The following is a 19,213-nucleotide window of genomic DNA, read 5'->3' as shown; positions in this document are numbered from 1 at the left end:
GACAATACTTCAGCAGGAAACTGCAGCAGTGGCGCTGCCAACGACACGACGTGGACTCCAGGGGGATGTTTTCACTTTGATGGTATGTGGTCTGTGCTGTTAAAGGTCACGGTTTGTGTCAAGGGACGGAGCAGTGTCAGTGTCAGTCAGCTCCTCTGGACTGTCCTGAAGCCTTCTGTCAACAGTGAGCGCCACACTATTGTCTTCCATCACTAACACCACCCTGCCTTCGTCAACACTCAAGCCCAGCCAACAAAGGAGGCCGAGACGTACTGTACACACAGTAGACCAACAACGCACCCCCACACACACCCACACACCTTTGTGTACTCGTGACAAGATACAAGAACACTTTCAGATATCTCCCATATACTTCATGTGGTCACAGTGATGCATGCAAATACCCACACCTGTGGAAATTGAACTGGATGGAGTGTGGGTACAAATACACACGTGCACCTGCACATTCAAACCTTCTTTTTGTCAACAAGGGGTCTCAACTATTCATCTTTTGAATGACAAATTATAACAGTGATATGACTATTTTGGAAACCCAAATGGTATCACAGGACAACCACAATATGTTTTAATTACAATGTGACCAAAAAAAACCCCACACTCACATAAGTTTAGACCTAATTTTCCATTTTTTTTTATTAGCTTTATCATACCTTAGGTACAAATGAGACAATCAGTTACAAGGTAAGTAGCTCAGACTCATTTGAAAGGTTTCAGGCCGACAAGGAAAGAAAACAAACATACACAATTGGCAAAATACAATATATTCTTTCTTTTACAGTCTATGTAAATATCTACTGTAAGTCATTTATGTACATAGACGGGGGGTTCTGGGATCATAAATGAACAAAGAGAGGAGTCTTAGAGGCCGCGTTAATGTCTGTGATAAGAGATAGGTATAAGGTATCCTGTGCTCTGTACGGCCACAGAGATGGAAGTTCTCTTCAACTCTCTCACTTCACAACAAACAGGACACGAGAGATTAGAGTAATGACTCGCTACAGAGAAGAAAGATGTTGGACAAGATTCACCGAAAGCAAATGGGTACCTAAAGGGAGAATTGTATGAAAAGTAATTACAAAAAAGAAAACAAAAACAACAACAACAACATAACAGACCTCGCTCTGAAAACCTTACAATTAATGATAAAATCTAGATTTTCTGGACATCCTAACAACAACAAAAAAGGTGAAGAGATCAAACGGAAGTAAAACACCAAATTCCTTTCACATGGTGTTAATGGTGAATCAGTAGAGGAGGGAAGGGAAGGGAAATTGATGCCAACAGTGTGGAGTGGATTTCTCAAGAAAAAGTCAACTGCCTTCCTGACCTGATGGGATTGGGAGGGTGAAAGGAGGAGGGCGCTGTCGATAAGACGGTGGATGGACTCGGTCGAGGCACTGAGGAAGGAAGGAACAGGTGGCACGAAGGAGGGCGTACGCGAGAAACAAGGGAGCGGTGGGTCAATGTGACGAGGCAACGGGGTTGTCCTTCAAACAAGATACCGTCATCTCTCCTTTCACGCATTTTACTGAGCCCCAAAAGACAACGCGCTTATTGTTCCTTCACTCCCCGAATGTCATTCTTGGAACCTGCCGATATACATTTATTAATTCACCCGACATTAATAGGCACAGGGAGGTAAAGGTAAAGCAGAAAAGGATGAGTCAAGTCGTAGTTTTTCAGACTGAATAGGTTACTTGTGTCAATCAAATAAAATGTGCATAAAATTCAGAGTTTCCTGACCAGAGGACGGACAATTCATGTGGACGAAACATGCAGATGAGATTTTTTTTCTTCAATTTACATTCGTAAGGATCGTGTGGCAACCTGAAACACTCACACACATACGGAGTTAAAGTGGAGTAGAGATTTGAGGAGGATGAGGATTGAGACGAAGATGAATTTAGGAAAGGCACACACTGGGAGAGTATTCATCTTTTTCTGACATGCCCAAAACCAACTGTGACGTGAAAGGGGAAGCTAGATGATATTAAAGGGATGGAATCAGACTCCTAAGTCATCAAACACAAGAGGTGGGCTCAGACAAAAGACAAGACTGTTGCTGACTGAAGTCTGAGTATTTACAAAGAATATTTTCTCTCACGGTGGAAGTTAAATCATATGCTCCACAAGTTCAAATGATTTTCAGACATAATTATGCACAAGGCTAGAGAGGCAGGACAATATATTCCCTGTGTTTGGTGAGTTGATTATCAAAATGACTGGCATTGTAAAGTGTTCTGACACGGCATCATGCTAGTACAGTATACGCTATGTGGCTGACAGAGTGTCCAGTGAGTGTGGCTTTGGGCAGCTCTCAGCCTGTGGAGGGAGGAGCTGTCACTAAGAGTCATCCACGCGACTACAGCCAGTGCAACGCTGCTACCGGGTTCTGGCATTTTTCCAGGTTTGGCACATGCAAAAGGTTAATGTATGACAGGAAACACGGCGAGGGGGCATGACTCTTAGAAAAAACATGGAGAAAATATCACAAATGTCTCAATAGTTCCTACCTATATCAGTCAGATAATGCTTTTTCTAATGTTATATATATATATATATAGTTTAAAAACATTCCTGAATTACATGAGCAGAAGCTAAAGAAACTAAAAGGACAAAACACCAATAGCAACTGACAACAGCCAAAAAAAGAAATGCCAAAATAAGACATAGTAACAAATTGACAACACAACATCAAGAATATAACATAAACCCCATTCATGAGACACTGGAGAGCGACTGGTCCCACTGGCCTAACAACAAGCTACGCTTCTGAGGCGCCACTCGGCATCGATCTAGATTCACTGCTCTACATTGCCCCATAGGTAAAGGCAAAAGGAACCAGGGGGCATAATGGGTGGTTGTGTGTGTGTGTGTGTGTGTGTGTGTGTGTACATAAATATATCTTCAACATAAAAGGGCACGGGGGGGGGGGTATTAGTATCTAAATTCATAATCTGTAATAAATGTCTATTCTACTTCCTTCAGTCCCTGCAATCTGGACATTTCTTTTTAGCAAAATCACTGTTGTTGCTCAGTCTTCACTTTGACACATAGCTCAGCAAACTGCCTGAGCGTTATGACGCTTCAGTGTTTTAAGACTGTTGAGTCTTCAGCTGCGTTCAGACACGCTCTGAAGTCCGGAAATGTTCCAGAAATTTTCTGCAGGGGCTGTATCCATATCTGAAAGCAGCGTTCTTATGGTCATTGACTGGGATGTCAAATGGCTCACTTTAAATTCCCGTAGACTTGACCAGATTCACAAACAATGTGGTTTGTAATGAGCTGTGTGTGGGGTGTATTTTAGAAAAAGGTTTGAAATAAACTGAACACACATTGATACGTGGCGAATTAGGAGTAGTTCTTCTACTCCTGGAATCAGTTAGACTCTTTTTCCCCACAAAAGATGTCGCTCTTGTAATCCATTGTAATCATCATGGATTTAAGCAAATTAATACCATTATTCTTCAAGGAGGACAAGACAACAACAACAGGTGACTTTGAGGGGGGGCGTTATTTTTTTTATAGCTTGTAACTCTTTGGGGTTTCATACTTTGTAGCATGCGGCATTTTAGCGTATCACGTGCATGAATGATACCTACCAACAGCATGCAGATACAGAAGTCAACAGTCAACAGCCAGACTTACACACAATCGGCAGCAAAAATCATCGAATAGGATTTAACAAAACCAAAAGGAAACAAAAAGGTTTGATAAATCTGCCAACACAAGTAGAAAAGATCATTTTACAACCTACTAACTCTGGACTTTATTCAAGACCATCCAGTTGTTCAAAAGTTGATCTGTACTGGGTGTACGTTCCTAGTTGTTTATTTTTTGATTATTTTTTTTACACATAAATATTGGGTTATCTAATTAATGTAATAAAAGCACATTCAGGTGTTGGTATAAAAACTGTAACTCCTTATACTCTTTTTAAATAACTCATGATTATTTACAAAAGGAGTTACACATTGATATTAGATACATTAAAATATTCATCTGATCTAATGGAAAAATATGTATGAGTTCACAGAAAAGAGGAGAGTGAAGAGAGAGATGAATTGACACAAGACTAAAGGATTAAAGAAACGAAAATGAATGGAAAAAAAGTTTCATATTCAACTAAAAATGATTATGCTGATATATTGGTTTTGAAGCAAGAGTTTGTTTTATGGACAACAAAACAACATCAGAAGTGTTTTTGATTTGCGACTTCTGTGTGCAATAAACCTGACAGATGTGTTTTATCTACGCTTGAGGGCATGATACTGTATGCAAGAAAACATTGCATGGTTAATACACGATAATATCAGTTAATGTAATAAACTAAAACTAAACAATAACAGTTGATTAAAATGTCTTGCACAGTTTCTGTTACGACAGACATGATCATAGGGAGGATTCTGTAGTTGTGGGCCTGTGTCGGAGTGGGACAGAGGCAGCAGTTAACACTGACCAGTGTTAAAATGTGACAAACTGTAAACTTTTTTTAGGTTTTATTGATCAAGCTATATTCTGCCACCGCCCACATACTTAACTGATTACTGATGCTTGTGTGTCCACATGGTGTCCACCAAATGATTGCCAATGTAAGTAAACAATCTGCAGCTCAATGAGGGCTGGGAAATTGGATTGTGTCTCATTCTTTTTAAAACCAGGTGAAATAAGGTCATACAAGCTGAGTTAAGTGAAGTTTTGGTAAACTGATGTGTCTCACATATTTGTGTTTTTACAGGCTGCATATTAATAATAAAATTCTTCAGTGCATTTGCTGCGCACACTTGAAGTGGAGCCTGGCTCGAATCAATGTGTATTTGAGTAAAAAATCTTTACCCCATCACCGTTAAAATCAAAGGGGAAGAAAACTGTAAACATGATACAGGAAACATTGAATCGCAAGGTGCTGTTTCAACTCCTGTACTGCCTGTCCTTCATATTTGGCTATAGCGTCTACACTTCATTATATGTGAGTTTTTTCAGTCATCACATAAAGTATCCACATTGACACAAACATTTACCCACCAACTACATCTGCAGACTATAATGTTTATCTATTAAGATTTGGAAGCAGGAATTTGTGAACAGGCATCTCTTCCAGAATAATCCATGCCTTACATGCTATTTCATCTTAAATTAACCATATACTGGCATAGAAAAAGACGGACATTCTTCTGTCTCAGTGCCTCCAGGTATGGGGGACCTTCAATATAACTTGCAGGGTTAAGGAAGGACCTTTTCTTTTCTACAGTACATGCTCATCATTAAACTAAAGGGAATTATTTGTTGTGGCGCCCAAAAACGATCTAATCTATATAATCTACACTGGTAAAGATTTTATACAGAACAAATATGCATGTCCTTAATTTCTGTTTGGGCTTTGTCAAGTGGTTGGATGTTAGATCGGCGGATGGTTTAAGTGGGTGGCAGTGAGGTTCTTCAGGGACGTTCCCCCAGCCCGCTTATATGCTGCTAGTGAGCGCCGGGTTTACAAACTGCGGGTTGATGAAAGAGAACCCTGAAAACTCAGCCTGGTCGATGTTGGCGATAACCAGCTCATCTGATGGTGTGAGCTGCGGCTGCGTGCGCGTGAAGAACTTGTCAAAGTTCTCCGCTCCTTTGCCACACTGTAGAAAAAAAGAGACAGAAGAGGACACTTAGACATGAGGTACGTCAAATGATATCAAGAGTGCAAGCACAACAGAGATGACAAATCTGGAGCGCTGGCATAAGTATGCACACTGCAATTCTGGGAAGGCCAGTGCACAGCAATTCCGAGAGAACGAGAGCTGCCGTTACAGCTACAGCGTTCGGCAGAATCTACTTTTAATTTCTTGGAAATGTTCTCAAATGATTGCAGAACACAGGACGCATCTCATCATAGTCCCTGGTCATCACCGTTCATTTTACCAAATAAAACCACACTGGGCTGGGCAACTCCATGGGGAGTACATCAAGCAGCATTTGTGTGTTCTCCCACGTCAACCTGTCAACCAATTAAAATGCATTTTCATCCTGTCCCTTGGCCAAGATGAAAAAAATATATATTTCACACCTGATCCCCCACTTTTCCCACTGCTTTATGCTGGAGGGAAGTCAACAACATCAGATTACATGCTCTACATCTCATTCACCTGAATCACAATGCACCCTTCTGAGCACTAAATCAAGTCACAGCTGTGGAACTGAAGAGCACTTTCCTGTGAACAAGGCCCAGGATTTGCCTCCATGAAAGGAAATGGTGTCAGGGCCTCTGCAATAAGCCACTGATCTCATAACCTGCTGTGGCACAGCTCCTTTCAAATGTGATATGTACGTATTTTTGCGCAATTTACCCCCAAGTGTCAAAGCCACTTGTGAAATGATTCCGCGAGTGAGAATAGCGACAGCATCAAGGTGCAACAAGGTCACAAAAAGGGTTAATTGGTGTGTTCATAGGACGGAGGCAAGCAGTAAGCATTTAACAGGAAACATCAAAAGTGTTTTCATCGTAATCAAACAAATCATGGAGACATGGAAGCGGATCATGTCACATGGTGAAGGAATTTGCACTTCAGAGAATCATTCAGCTTCTGTAAGGAAGGTCATGTGCATGTTCAGGGACGTGGGTGTGCATCTCATTTTGTTCATGCACGGACTGGGAAAAAAAAATCATAACTGACATGTATAACTGCAGTAAAAATATATGTTATATGTAAAGATGAAATGTTTTAAAGTGTAGCATAAATAGTGATTATTGCAGGTGCAATTTGTATTAATTATTACTCTATTCCTGCACATGCCATTGCTTTGTGCTCATGAAGTAGCAGTGTTTAATACTGCACACAGGCTTTTCCTCATTCTTGTGCTCATTTTGAATATTTGAAAGGAGAGGTGCAGCACACCCGACACCAGGACAATTCTGGTGTCTGTTGAGACTACCTCAACAGCTGCAAGTCAGTTTCTGTAGAAGTCGATGAAAACATCACCCAAGTTAATCTATAACTTCAGTAAACATTTTCCTGAAGAGTTTCTGGTCTCAATATCTAGTTTCAAGTCAATATCTAGTTTCAAGTCTTCATCAAAACAGCATGATGTTCATTTTGTAAATTATGGTCCCATTTAGAGTTAAATAGACGATAAACAAAATTTCTTCTTTGAGCATGGTTAAAGGAGATAAACTAATCCCAGCCTCTACTACATTCAATGATAGTATATCCAGCCTTGTTTCAAATTGTGAAACAATCATTGCCTAAAGCCCCTTTTGCACTGGTCAAAAACCCCACCAACACCCACCAACAACTGGCTTTTGTCTGCAACGGGAAGGGATCCAATTCGCTCTAGGTTCAAATGACTCGCGTAGACACGGGCTGTTATCGACTCCAGCTCCAATTGGCTGTGATGGCAACATGACAACTTTCATCTTCTTCTTCTTCTTCATTTGAAAGTTTAGACACTGATGCTGCACCTTTTCTAGCACAGCAATTTGACACGTATCAAATAGCATAAAAAGCCATGAACATTTTAGTTTTTTACATCATTCAATCATCATCAATGCTGGTAACGCAGCGAGGTGACAGAGCTTCTCCTGATTGCGACGCATTGGTTGTCAGCGACTTAGTACCTGATCATTTTGGTGTAAAAGAGATATATTATAAGTGTTTAGCATCAGTGTCAATGCATGTACCAGCAAACACTTGTCTCAGTCTCTGTGTGTGTGTTGGCCATGTCTACCTGTGTTTGTTTAGCAAACACACTGAAGTATAAAGGTACAGACATTTTCTATTTTTACTTCTTCCTTATTCGTCAGGTGATTTATTGGAAGTGAACACAGCAGAACACAGAAACGTTGAGACAGGGACGTTTCTAAAGTGTGCGTCTGTGGTATTTTTAAAATAATGTCCTTCCATGACCGTTGCCACTGACAGGTGACGTTAGCTCCAAGCCACTACCAACACTGTCAGAGCGGATAGAAGGCAGGACGCACACTCCGAGGCAGGGCGCAAACGTGGCTCTGTGTGTGTGCTGCCCTCTTTCTCACACAGCAGATACCTGATGGGTAATTGCCGGGATCCTTCAACAGCTACGTCTGTAGTACCTGTCTACTTGTCTTCTTCTATCTATCTATCACTGACCATCTGTCGCTCAACTATTTTTCACTTTAACTTCCACCAACCATCGCCGGCACCAAACTGTCCTGGCAGTGTCTATGCAAAGCCTCCGCTGCTGAACAGAAAGTGTTGAGTGTTTGGAAATATTAGAAAAACATGAAACTATACCAGACTGAAGATATTTGGAAGTGGTAAGAATGGTTGTGATCACTTCTCATGGAGTTTGTTTTTTTGTGAATGAGCATCACGCAGCAAATTAGTGACAAGGAATAGTCTGGAAACCGTTTCATAAGAACTGTTCCCACAAGATGAATGAGGCTCAAAAGATTAACTCAACAGGAACAAAAAGATAAAATGACGTTATGAACTATGATCTCCTGAACATCTGGATTTTGTGATGATTTTCGGGACATCAACTGGCCTTTTGAAAATGAACAGAGCTGGTCCTCTCTGCTATTTCTTACTGTGCAATCCAGTCGACCCTTATTGGGTGAGACCAAAGCTAATATGCTATTGATACATCCTACAGTACACCGTGACAGTGTCCTATATGGGTTTTTGACCTACTTTCTCTCATCTTTAATCTCCCTCTCTCTCTCTGCACACATACAGACATGCACGCCTCTGCACTCAAGCATATTAAAAGAACACTCAGCTCCTTAGGATGATAAATGAGTGCCCGCCTCCATTAAGAGTTGTGCCAAGATGCTCTCTCTGTCTCTCTTTCTCTATACCTCCTTCTCCCTGAAGCCCCTGGAATGGGAATCTCTACATTCACGTCATCATTCATAACCCTAAACTTTGTGCTTTGTTTTGATGAATGGTTAGATCGACACTAGCAACGAACATCAAACATTTGAACTTAGCTTGTATTTTAATGAAATCTTTAACAGAAAAGGTAAAGATTGTATCCATTTTTTACCCCCAGAAATTAATCAACTGTCCTGTAAGGAAATGTATCTGCTATCTAACAGCGTTTTCACTGCCTTATTTCATGGATGCATAATCACATTCATTCATAATCACAAAGCACAGCTGAACCCATTGGTCACTGGTGCAGAAAAGCTAAAAATAAAAACCCAGGACTTTACTGTACTAGAGCATCAGTGTTTTGGCCATTCTCCAAAGAAATGCAATTTGGACCAATGTTACAAATTTTATAATAAACGGCTTCTGCAGTGTCTAAACAGGCAAGACTTCATTCAGGACAATATTTTCAGCGTATTATCTTTAAATTTGACTCAAACACATACAACACATTTCATAGAAAATGTGATAGAAAATAGCAATTCTCTTGGACCCCGAATTAAGAAGTAAGGAAATAAATAGAACGAGTAAATACACAAACAAGCGGAAGACTCTTCCTCTTATGTTCCGTAAGCTAAAGGAGGAAAGGCGGACATGATCAGTCAAGCAGCAACAGACTGCGCCCTCATTTTCTTACAGCTACAATGAGTCACAACCAATCCTTATTACCACATGCCCTAGTGTGTGTGTGTTAGAGAGAGTATCCCAACAGGCATGCACATCCCTTCCTTGGACACTTTTCCAATACTTTTGTGCGATGAGTATCAAAATTCAGCGTCCTACAGTATTTTACCTACTTTCCACATCCCGCTCCCTTCAGCCATAAAGACTATCGGTTGTGGGTGTGAAAGGTGTGTGCATCGAGTGTGTTGTATTCCCAAAAATTAGCCTGGTTTCATACCAACACTGCTCACTGGATGTGGCTGCCATTTGATTTAATGCACTTGTTGTGTCACCTGCAGACAGCAGCTGCACAGTGACAGAATCCAACACTGTAATAATGGATCAACACTGACTGAAACCTGCTCTGAAGCCCCGGTCCAATAGATACAGATGGTTTGAATCTCTCAGCTGGGTGCAGCCCCTGGATCGATTGCAATTCCACAGCCGTCACGCGCTGATGAAGTGAGATCGAGCTGGGATAGATCCACGAGGAGTAAGGAAAGAGGGGGAGGAGGGTGGATTAGAGAGGCAGGGTTAGACCTGTTGAGGGGTGAGAGGGAGGCGTATAATGATTCGCTGGTAATGTACTCAGAAACAACCCTGAATTACATGGCATAGTGAGATGGGCATGATGGATCATCAAGGAGTGGGTTATCGTGGTTACAATGATTTGTCAGTCTCTTTCCACCTCGCTCACCTTTCACCCTCATCTGCATCGACAACTAGACCCTTGCAAGCATGCACTGTGCAAAAGACATGTGTGTTTGCATGCATCCACCTCCCTGCAATTTCGGCATGGACTGACAAACAAGCTGTCCTTTTTCCTACTGTTTTCGATCGCAACAAGAAGGCAGACAGATGACGAGTACATGCAAGGAAATCTTCCTGCCCTGCCTTCCTAACACAAAGCACATATAGCATTTGCAGGATTCCCAGCACACCCACTCAGCGGGAGACTACATGGACACAGAGGCCAGGATTCACCTTATTAGAGGAACGGGAGCCCTTGGGGGTGAAACAGAAGAGAACTACTTCATTTAAAATGAATGTGTAGGACACACACACGCACGCACACAGGCACGCAAACACACAAACACACACGCACGCACACAAACACACACAAACACACAAAGCACACACACATATAAAGTGACCTAATTTATCTCTATTGCCTTGTGTTTTTGTTTCCTTTTTTTCAGAAACAGCCTATGTTGGTGCATATATATATATACATGCACATGGTCATGTGTACATTTAAAGGAACCCCTACATGAGATATGCATTTATAATTGTTGAATCTTTCATTAATTATAGATTAACATGAATGACTTTCAAATTACTTATGGTCCATATAGCACATGCCATACGCAGCCTATGCCCACAGCTGTGTTTTGACTACACAAAAACGAGTCACGAAAATCATGATGCGAGCGCACCAATGGAACACCAACTTCCTCCTTGTGTGTTGCACTGTTCACATTCCAGTCCTGGCACTGCCAGCCACAAAAATGGGAATGTTACAAGGGCAGACAGAAGTGGCAATACATCAGTCAAGATTTACCTGGACTCCTTGCATGCATGAATATATCATTTTTAATGTCACCACCTTCATATGTCAAGAACTACGGAATGACTGTTTGTCTGTAACAGACTAAAACCTGCTCTGGACGTCCTCTGCTTCTCAACAAATGTGCGCTATGATGGTTTGGAGTGAGTGAGTATGTGTGTGTGTGTGTGTGTGTGTGTTTGTGTGTGTGTGCCTACCTTTGAAATGTGTTTCTAAGTTTAATAAGGGAGAAAGGGAGAAAGAGGGAGGGAGGGGATCGCTTGCTATTTGAAGTTAGTTGACTTTCACTGCAACACATTGTGCAATTTTTACCTTTTATAGCAAGTTTAATTATACAAGCAAGAGGGATTTCCTATGGTCATAAAGTGTTAGTCTGTATACGATGCTTATGAAGACCCTGCAGCAGATTGACCCCATCATAAAATGTGACATGCACGGATGAGGATTATCTGTTATCTCCGTGTTTATGTTGCTGTTAAGTTGTTACTAGAGACGTTCCCTGTTTGTGTGTGTGTGTACTCTGAGAAATCTGACTGAAGACTGAGGAACAAGTTGGCAAACAAACAGCCAAGTACAAATAGCCCCCGAGGGAGAAGATTACACAGTGTCAAGGGGAGCAATATGTCTTGGCATAACAGATTTGTCTTGTAGTGATGAGCCCATCTGCTCTTGTTTGTTAAATGCACTCACTTCAGAAGGTTGTATTTGTTCACTTGTCTTGTTTATGTGCACTGTGTTTGCATTTGCATGTGACACACTGTGCTATAAGAGGACATACAAGTCCACTATGAGGAAAACAGATAGCCTCTGCATCTACACTGCATTTAATGCAATAATAGAAGAAATATTTTTCATTGCTTTATGGCAGGAGGATGTTGAATTAAAAATTGGCAAGGGGAAAGACATAAGGTGCTAATTTTGGCGTATGGCGCAAAGTGCAGTCAAATGTGCTGCGTGCAGCAAGTCGGCACTTTAATTGGTTTTGTGGGAGTAGATGTTGCCGGATTTCCAATAGCCAATAGCTTCCATCCAAATGATGTCAAAATTTTACACAATTTTCCATAGAATAACCAAAAGTAAATGAGTATTAATGTGTTTCCATTCACTACTCTTATGCTAATAATGAGATCAACATGATAATTCTCCAGTTGGATGCCATTGAACCACTGCAGAAGAAGAGGACACAACCAGATGATGTATGTAAGAGAGCACTGGTATTTTTCACTTCACCAGTTGAGTGGTAGGTTCAGTGGATGTCAATTTTTTTTTTTTACAGCACTTTGTTGCATTTTGTTTTTACGGATCTCAGCCAAGCATTCTTTCCTTCTGGCACTTTCAATTGCAATGTTAAATTTGAAAATGTCCACAAAAGCAAGTTGATGGAAACACACTTCATGATGTCTGTGGAGATTCTCATTCTTCCAGGCCTTAGTTATCCGCAGGGGTGTTGAATCAGGAGCAACTGGACTTGGTTGTTTTTTCTTGAAGACGTTTCACCTCTCCTCCAAGAGGGTTCTTCAGTTCTAACAGTTTGTCATTTAGAAACTGAAGAAGCTCAGAGGAACAATATGCCCTTTGTCATGGTAACAGCTAGGTGTAATGAGAAACGTGGTCCTATTTTTCAATGGAGGCTAAACTGTGAGAGAAACTACCAATCATCTGTACCTCGCTTAAAAGTAATTATCAGACTTAAATAGACCATTAAATATAAATTAAACCCTAAGGAGGATTATCAACGGGACTTACCACTTTGGGCTTGAAGGGCGGCTGCACCTCCCTGTTCTGGAGGCGTTCCCAGTCGATACGTCTGAAGAAGGCATGTTCTCTGATGTCCCTCTCTCCCTCAGCGTTGCAGCCCAGACGCTTGGACGGGTGCTTGGTCATCAGCTGCTCACAGTCAGAAACAGAACGGGGACAATGAGTCACATCAAAGAGACGATAGATGAATCACAGCTATGATTCCAGTTTTAACCAAACGCATTGAGTGTTTGCCGCGCTTAACAATGGGGGAGGTTTCTATGAAACTAGGAACATGTACAGGTTTACAGGTTGATGGTTTGGTTTTATCTCACAAAAGTAGTAGTGTTAGTGCACTTTGTTTTTCCATACTTTTGGGTTCGTTTTATAGAGTTTTATAATGCGATTTCATATCTAGGTCAGTAAATGACAACTAAACAGATGGGTCTGAAAGAAAAAAATGACAAAATTGTTTATTTTTTTTACCCCCACTCTCCCTCTGCTTGTTCTGCCTCTAGTGAACTGCTGCCACTTTCAGTCGCACCACAGACAACATAAGGGCACAATCTGCACTTTGTTGAAAGTGCGCACAGGAAACAGCAACAAAATCTGTCCTTGTATGTAGGATCCCAATGTTATTATTTTGATGCAATTATCAAAATACTGGGTTAAAAAAATAGAAGTGATTTAAATGTTTGCTTGCTGGGCTTGCAGTTGCATGCATAAGCAGAACACGAGTTGGCCTGGAGGAGGAAATAAACAGACTGGACACTGGTCTACGGAAATTACAATAAAAACAGTTTTGGTGTTTTAACAGTGACATAAGAGCTACATTAACACGATATAAACATGATAGAACGACGTACACATATCAGTGAAGCATCTCCAACTGCTGAGTTTACACAGGCCAGTTTTCTAGATGCAGGCCCTCCAACATGAAGGCCATGGGCTTTTCCACATCTCAACCAGCAGAGAGCAGCTGGCAGAGTATTTCACACAGTTGTTGATGGGGAAGAAAAAATCATTTGCAGCTTTCTGTCTGTTCACAGGACTGTCAGTGACGGTGAGAAAGCAACCGGCTGCAAACACACACGCTGTCACTTTTTAAAGTGACTCGCCTCACACCTTGAAATGTCCTGAAAGTGATCGACTGCTGGACTGCCACCATGTCAAATCGACTTTGTGTGTGTGTGTGTGTGTGTGTGTGTGTGTGTGTGTGGGGGGGGGGTTCCCCAAGGATCCCTTGTTGCGTTTGCATCCTTCTCCGTGTGTGTAGTTTTGTAAGTTTTAGAGCATGTGCAGGCCCTCAAAAATGAATCAAAAGACATAAATTAAGAGGAACACCAAAAAGTAAAAGAAACGGCACATGTGGGTCTCTAAGGCAGCAGGAAGTCTGGCCAGGTACTTCCTGCTGCCACACTACAACACTGTTGTAAAACACACATTTCGTCATTATCATGTTTTGAAAAAAATAAATTGGGCTTCATTTGTATCTATCTCGGCAACTGACGATTAGTATACATGAAGCTACTGTGCAGTTCTCAAACAGGACTTTTAACTCAGTGCCTTTATTTATAAGTCAATACTCAAGGACAAACCAAGGGTGACATTTTTGAAAGGACAAGCTTTTTATGCATACATGCCTCAAGTTCTTTTCCTTCCTATAAACTACAGCAGGTTTAAAGTGGACGACCTTTAGGTAACATCCCATTACCCAGATGAATGTGTATCTACATCTGTGACCTATTTGAAATGTAATGAACTGTACAGTATATATGAGTTTACTGAGAATAGAGACTCAATGAATTGTTGCAGAAAAATCAATTTGCCTATTACAGCAGATTGTCAAGTTTATTTTCCCGATAATAGTTTTTTCCATCAGCTATCTTCATATTCTGTATTAGCATCAGTTTTCTGTCAGAATCCTCTCTTCACATCTCCTGCCCATTTTACTCTTTTAGTCTCCACCCCTACACCCCCCTTTGTTTTTAACTCCCTTTAACGACTTCCCTCCCTCTCATCTCTTCTTCCTCTGTCTTTTGTGGGTCAGGCTACTGACAAGCACTATGTATCCATTAAGTGGAAGTGCTGAAGCTATACCAAACAAGGGTTGAGACAAGGACTTCGGCCGAGACACCAGGACACACACACACACACACACACACACACACACACACACACACACACACACACACACACACACACACACACACACACACACACACACACACACACACACACACACACACACACACACACACACACACACACACACACACACACGCATGCACACACCATAAAGCAGAAAGGAAAGAGGGGCACAAGAAACAAGTCGAGGAAGGGACAGGGAGACAAAGTGCATTATTTCACAGCTCATTGGTTTTGCACTGCCTCTGGACAAACGAAAACCCTGCTACTTTCACTGTGAAATTTATTATATACACACACACCTAAATATTTGCTTTTGTGTGTCAATGAATGGCTTACAAGCAGAGGTTAGAGTGCGAATAAATTGTGTTTGAACAATTCCCGTATTTGGCTTGTTGTTCAATCTGTGGACAGACTAAGAATTTCACAGTGTTTCAGTGAATCTATTAGTGACCCACCTCCGTTTGTTCCTCTTTCATTTGCTTTAAAAACATTCTGTTGTCAACATTAAATGAGACAAACAGTCATGTCCCAGTATTTGCCTGCTTGACTTCCACTGAACTGTTAAGTTCCCTCTGTCTGCGGAGATGCAGCAGGCACATAACCTTGGTCACTGAAACAACATCCCCGGAGACCACCGAGTCTACAGGGAGGAGCTCTCCTATGAAAGACGTCACTGCACTTTAGAAAACTGATCCGTTGAAAGTCCAGGTAAACACATCACAGATCATCAGTTTGAAGTTTAAAGACCAGAGTCATGCTTGCGAGGAGAATATTGGAGGACCTAATAGGCTTCCTTCAGTGTTTCAATAATGCAGACCTCAAACACAGAGGATTTGCTTGGAGAGAGGAGAGGGAACTTCCATCTGAGTTCCCCGACACTATATTTAAAAGAAAAAACGACACACTTCATTCTTACAGCAAAATGTGCCAGACTTCTCATACGTTACACCGAACTGTGGGAACCTGAGAAAAGCCTCACAGCAGTCTGTGATGCGGCCTTTCCCAAAACTGAAGTATAGCGGGAAGGGCTTGTGTCCCTGTGACAAGAAGTTGTATTACTTTGGCTCCAGTGAAGAGTGTGAAGGATGGCTCGTGGATAGAGCAGGCACACATATACTTTGAGATTTATGCCTCGACGCAGAGGTCCAGGGTTCGATGCCGACCTGTGACAATTTCCTAGCTATTTCCTAGCTGTCAAATTACAGGCAAAAAAGCCCCAAAAAGAATCTAAAAGAAAGGGCTGATTTACTGGATTTTCAGGCCAGCTGGGAAAAGCTCGTTGGGAAAACAGTCCCACTTAAACAGGAGAACGTTCAGAACGTCTCATATCAGACTGTGTAAGCAGGCTTTCTAAAAATCCGTTTGGGAAACTGAAAAACAAAAGCACTGCCAGCAGGTACAAAGTTAACTTTTCATGATCACTTACCAAAATGTATTTATGTTTCTGAATTTTGCATGACCACAAAAACTGGGGGATAATGGCTAAATACTTGTTTCATCCACTCACCCCTTTGCAGATGGAGACAGCTTCTTTGGACAGGGACTTGGCGTAGGACACATTGTGCTCCATTATGGACTGAAACAGCTCATCTTCATCCTCTCCATCAAATGGAGGCTGGGGGCGTGAAAGGACACAACATTGAGTGTTGTTTGTTTTTCATGCTTTATCAGACAGTGGTGAAGTGAAAAGTAAAGTGTCACGATGTTGCACCAGTTTTTTATAAAAACACAATTCTTTCTTAAACCTGTGAAAAGATTAAGACCAGGGGAGAAAAGAGAAAAGCAAAGACATGAAAAAGGAGCAGAAATAATGAGCAAAGTGGAGAATTTGTGAGAACAAGTTTCGCAGGGCAGATGTAGTAGATGACCCAGCTTTTTTCCCTCCTGTGGTTATCATCAGTAACCATAATGTGGGTGTTTTGACAGTTCATAAAATGAATTATTTGTCATTTCCACTCTGCTGGCCCCTCGAGCTAGAGATCACAAGTGTGCGTCAAGCCCCCTTCATTTCACATAGGAGGGGCAGAAGAAGGGAATATCTAAATACTTAAAAAACTTTTGTTAATTGCATAACAGTAAACAATTGCTCATGTTAATTTGGAATTGAAAAAAACATACCCATAACAAAAATATCCTTGTGTGTTTGCTTTGGAGGAGCGAGTTTTAGCATGTGCTTGCACTTTGCCTTTAAAAATATAATTTTTTGTAGTTTTCTTGAGATCAATTTTTCTTTCAAGAGACACCTGTAATTGCCCACTGCAGATTATGTGACAACTTTACACACACACACACACACACACACATAAACACACACGCACTTGTCAACTCTTAACCCCCACGCGTGCGTGCGTGTGTGTGTGTGTGTGTACACCACTCACCTGTCCTGCGAGCATCTCGAAGAGCAGCACTCCGTATGCCCACCAGTCGACGGAGCGTCCATATGGCTGATATGCAATGATCTGTGTGGGAGGTGAGAGAAAAACTTGAGAAACTCAGCCCAACTCGAGCAAATAATTCTGCATCTGAAATGAATACAAACAATGTCTGCAGACAACCTAGAGGCCAACTGCTTTTCTTTCCTGATCATCACATTTAGAAAACTTTATGAAACCAACTGTCTCCAAAGAGTAGTATGAGGAGATTGGCCCCCTGACAAACTCAGTCTGATTTGAGAAGTCTGTTAAAACGATGATGTTCGAAATGGATAAAGTGACATTTCAATATTAAATGTCGAGTATCTTTAATGTTTCTATGATTGAATCAAGAGAGTTTGGAAAATGAAAACAACTGTCAGAGGGAATGATGCAGTAAATATTCAAAATGGAGAATACTTGAATTTAGATTTTCTTTGCTCCTTTCAGATCAGTCAAGTTGATCTAAACCAGGTTCTTGCTCTATTATAAACTGATCTATTTTTAAAACAAGCCCAGAATGTTACACTGCCTTGATTTCACGTTTAAATTTTTATTTAATCTGTAAATAATTCAGCAAATTATTCATCCATTACAAGTTTCCCCACTTATCTTTTCTCCTGGTATCATCAACATATATCAGATCATGAAGCTGTGACGTTTTACTCAGTCACTGTGTAATGTAATCCCCTAACTCAAGCACATAATGGGTCTTCCACAAAAGCTAAATACAGCGTTCAATATGAAACTCTTTATTCTTTAAAATTCTTTGAGCCAACTGAGCCTTAAAACGCAGCAGACACAACCATTCGAAGCCGAACAAACAGTAGCCTTGAAAATCCCCGTTAATACAAACTCGCAGACATGTCGGCTTTTCTCTACATGCAGTGGTATCAGCAGCCGTGACACCTGAATCGCCTACACCTTGAAACACCTGCAACAATACATTTGCTGTGGCTGAACTGGAAGTGAGCATTTGCTGCGTGGGTGCAAAGCAGATAAAACACAGACAACAGTTCACCAAATTTCACGAGGTCTCACAGACAATGAGAAAGTGGAAGTAGACAACAGAGAAGCCACTTTGGATAAAACTCCAGGTGACATATGTTTGCACATTTGGAAAAGCTATCTTGACATTCACATTTTGCTAAAATCCTGATGTCCAAATGTTGTGAAGACTGACAACACCAACGCTTCGCTGACTTGGTGGATCATTTTTCATGACTTAAACGGTTATGTTTCATTTTTGACTATTGCAAAATGATTATTGATATGGTGATATGGTTTTAGGATATGTCTGATATTCAAATCCCGCCTTTCGATGATAAGATAAAGTTTATTGATCACTGGCACAATAGAAGTCCTTATATCTAATCATGATAGATGACGATGAAGTCGAGCAAATGTCCTTCATGGCGTTCCTCAAAAAAACAGTCCCCACTTTTAGTTATATTAAGGGCAATTTTAGAGCAGGATCATCTTTTTCATCCAAATGCAGCGCCATTGATAAAAAGAAAAAAGAAAGGGGAATGAACGAGTGTGTGAATCTCCTTCCGAGGAAGCCTCTCTCAACAATGAAGGATTTCAATTCAATCCAATTGTATTTATATCGTGCCACATCAGAACATGCATCATATCAAGGCACATTACAAAGATTTCCTGTGGGTTAGTCTGACATTAGCCAAGGTCACTCTGAAGACACATTAATTTACCAGGAGCCTCCTCTGCCATATAATAGAAGTTGATGCAGCCATGTGCATACTGTA

General features: G+C 41.1%; 1 protein-coding gene across 2 annotated transcripts in view; it reads right to left on the bottom strand.

The window, feature by feature from the left end:
* Positions 1-624: 624 nt before the first annotated feature.
* The window catches only part of prkcaa (protein kinase C, alpha, a), a 108,943-nt gene continuing 90,354 nt past the window's right edge, over positions 625-19,213 (bottom strand). For both annotated transcript variants that reach the window (XM_035636691.2, XM_035636692.2), the window contains 4 exons: positions 17,415-17,495; positions 16,544-16,651; positions 12,895-13,035; positions 625-5,648 (listed from right to left, as the gene is read on the bottom strand). In XM_035636691.2, coding sequence (XP_035492584.1) covers positions 5,484-5,648; positions 12,895-13,035; positions 16,544-16,651; positions 17,415-17,495 — 495 coding nt within the window. In that variant the 3' untranslated portion in view covers positions 625-5,483. The remainder of the gene's footprint in view (positions 5,649-12,894; positions 13,036-16,543; positions 16,652-17,414; positions 17,496-19,213) is intronic.

This window comes from Scophthalmus maximus, chromosome 8 (genome assembly GCF_022379125.1).
Source record: "Scophthalmus maximus strain ysfricsl-2021 chromosome 8, ASM2237912v1, whole genome shotgun sequence".
NCBI lineage: Eukaryota > Metazoa > Chordata > Actinopteri > Pleuronectiformes > Scophthalmidae > Scophthalmus > Scophthalmus maximus.
The sequence above is the reverse complement of the archived record's forward strand: the minus strand, read 5'-3'. Positions and strand labels throughout refer to the sequence as shown.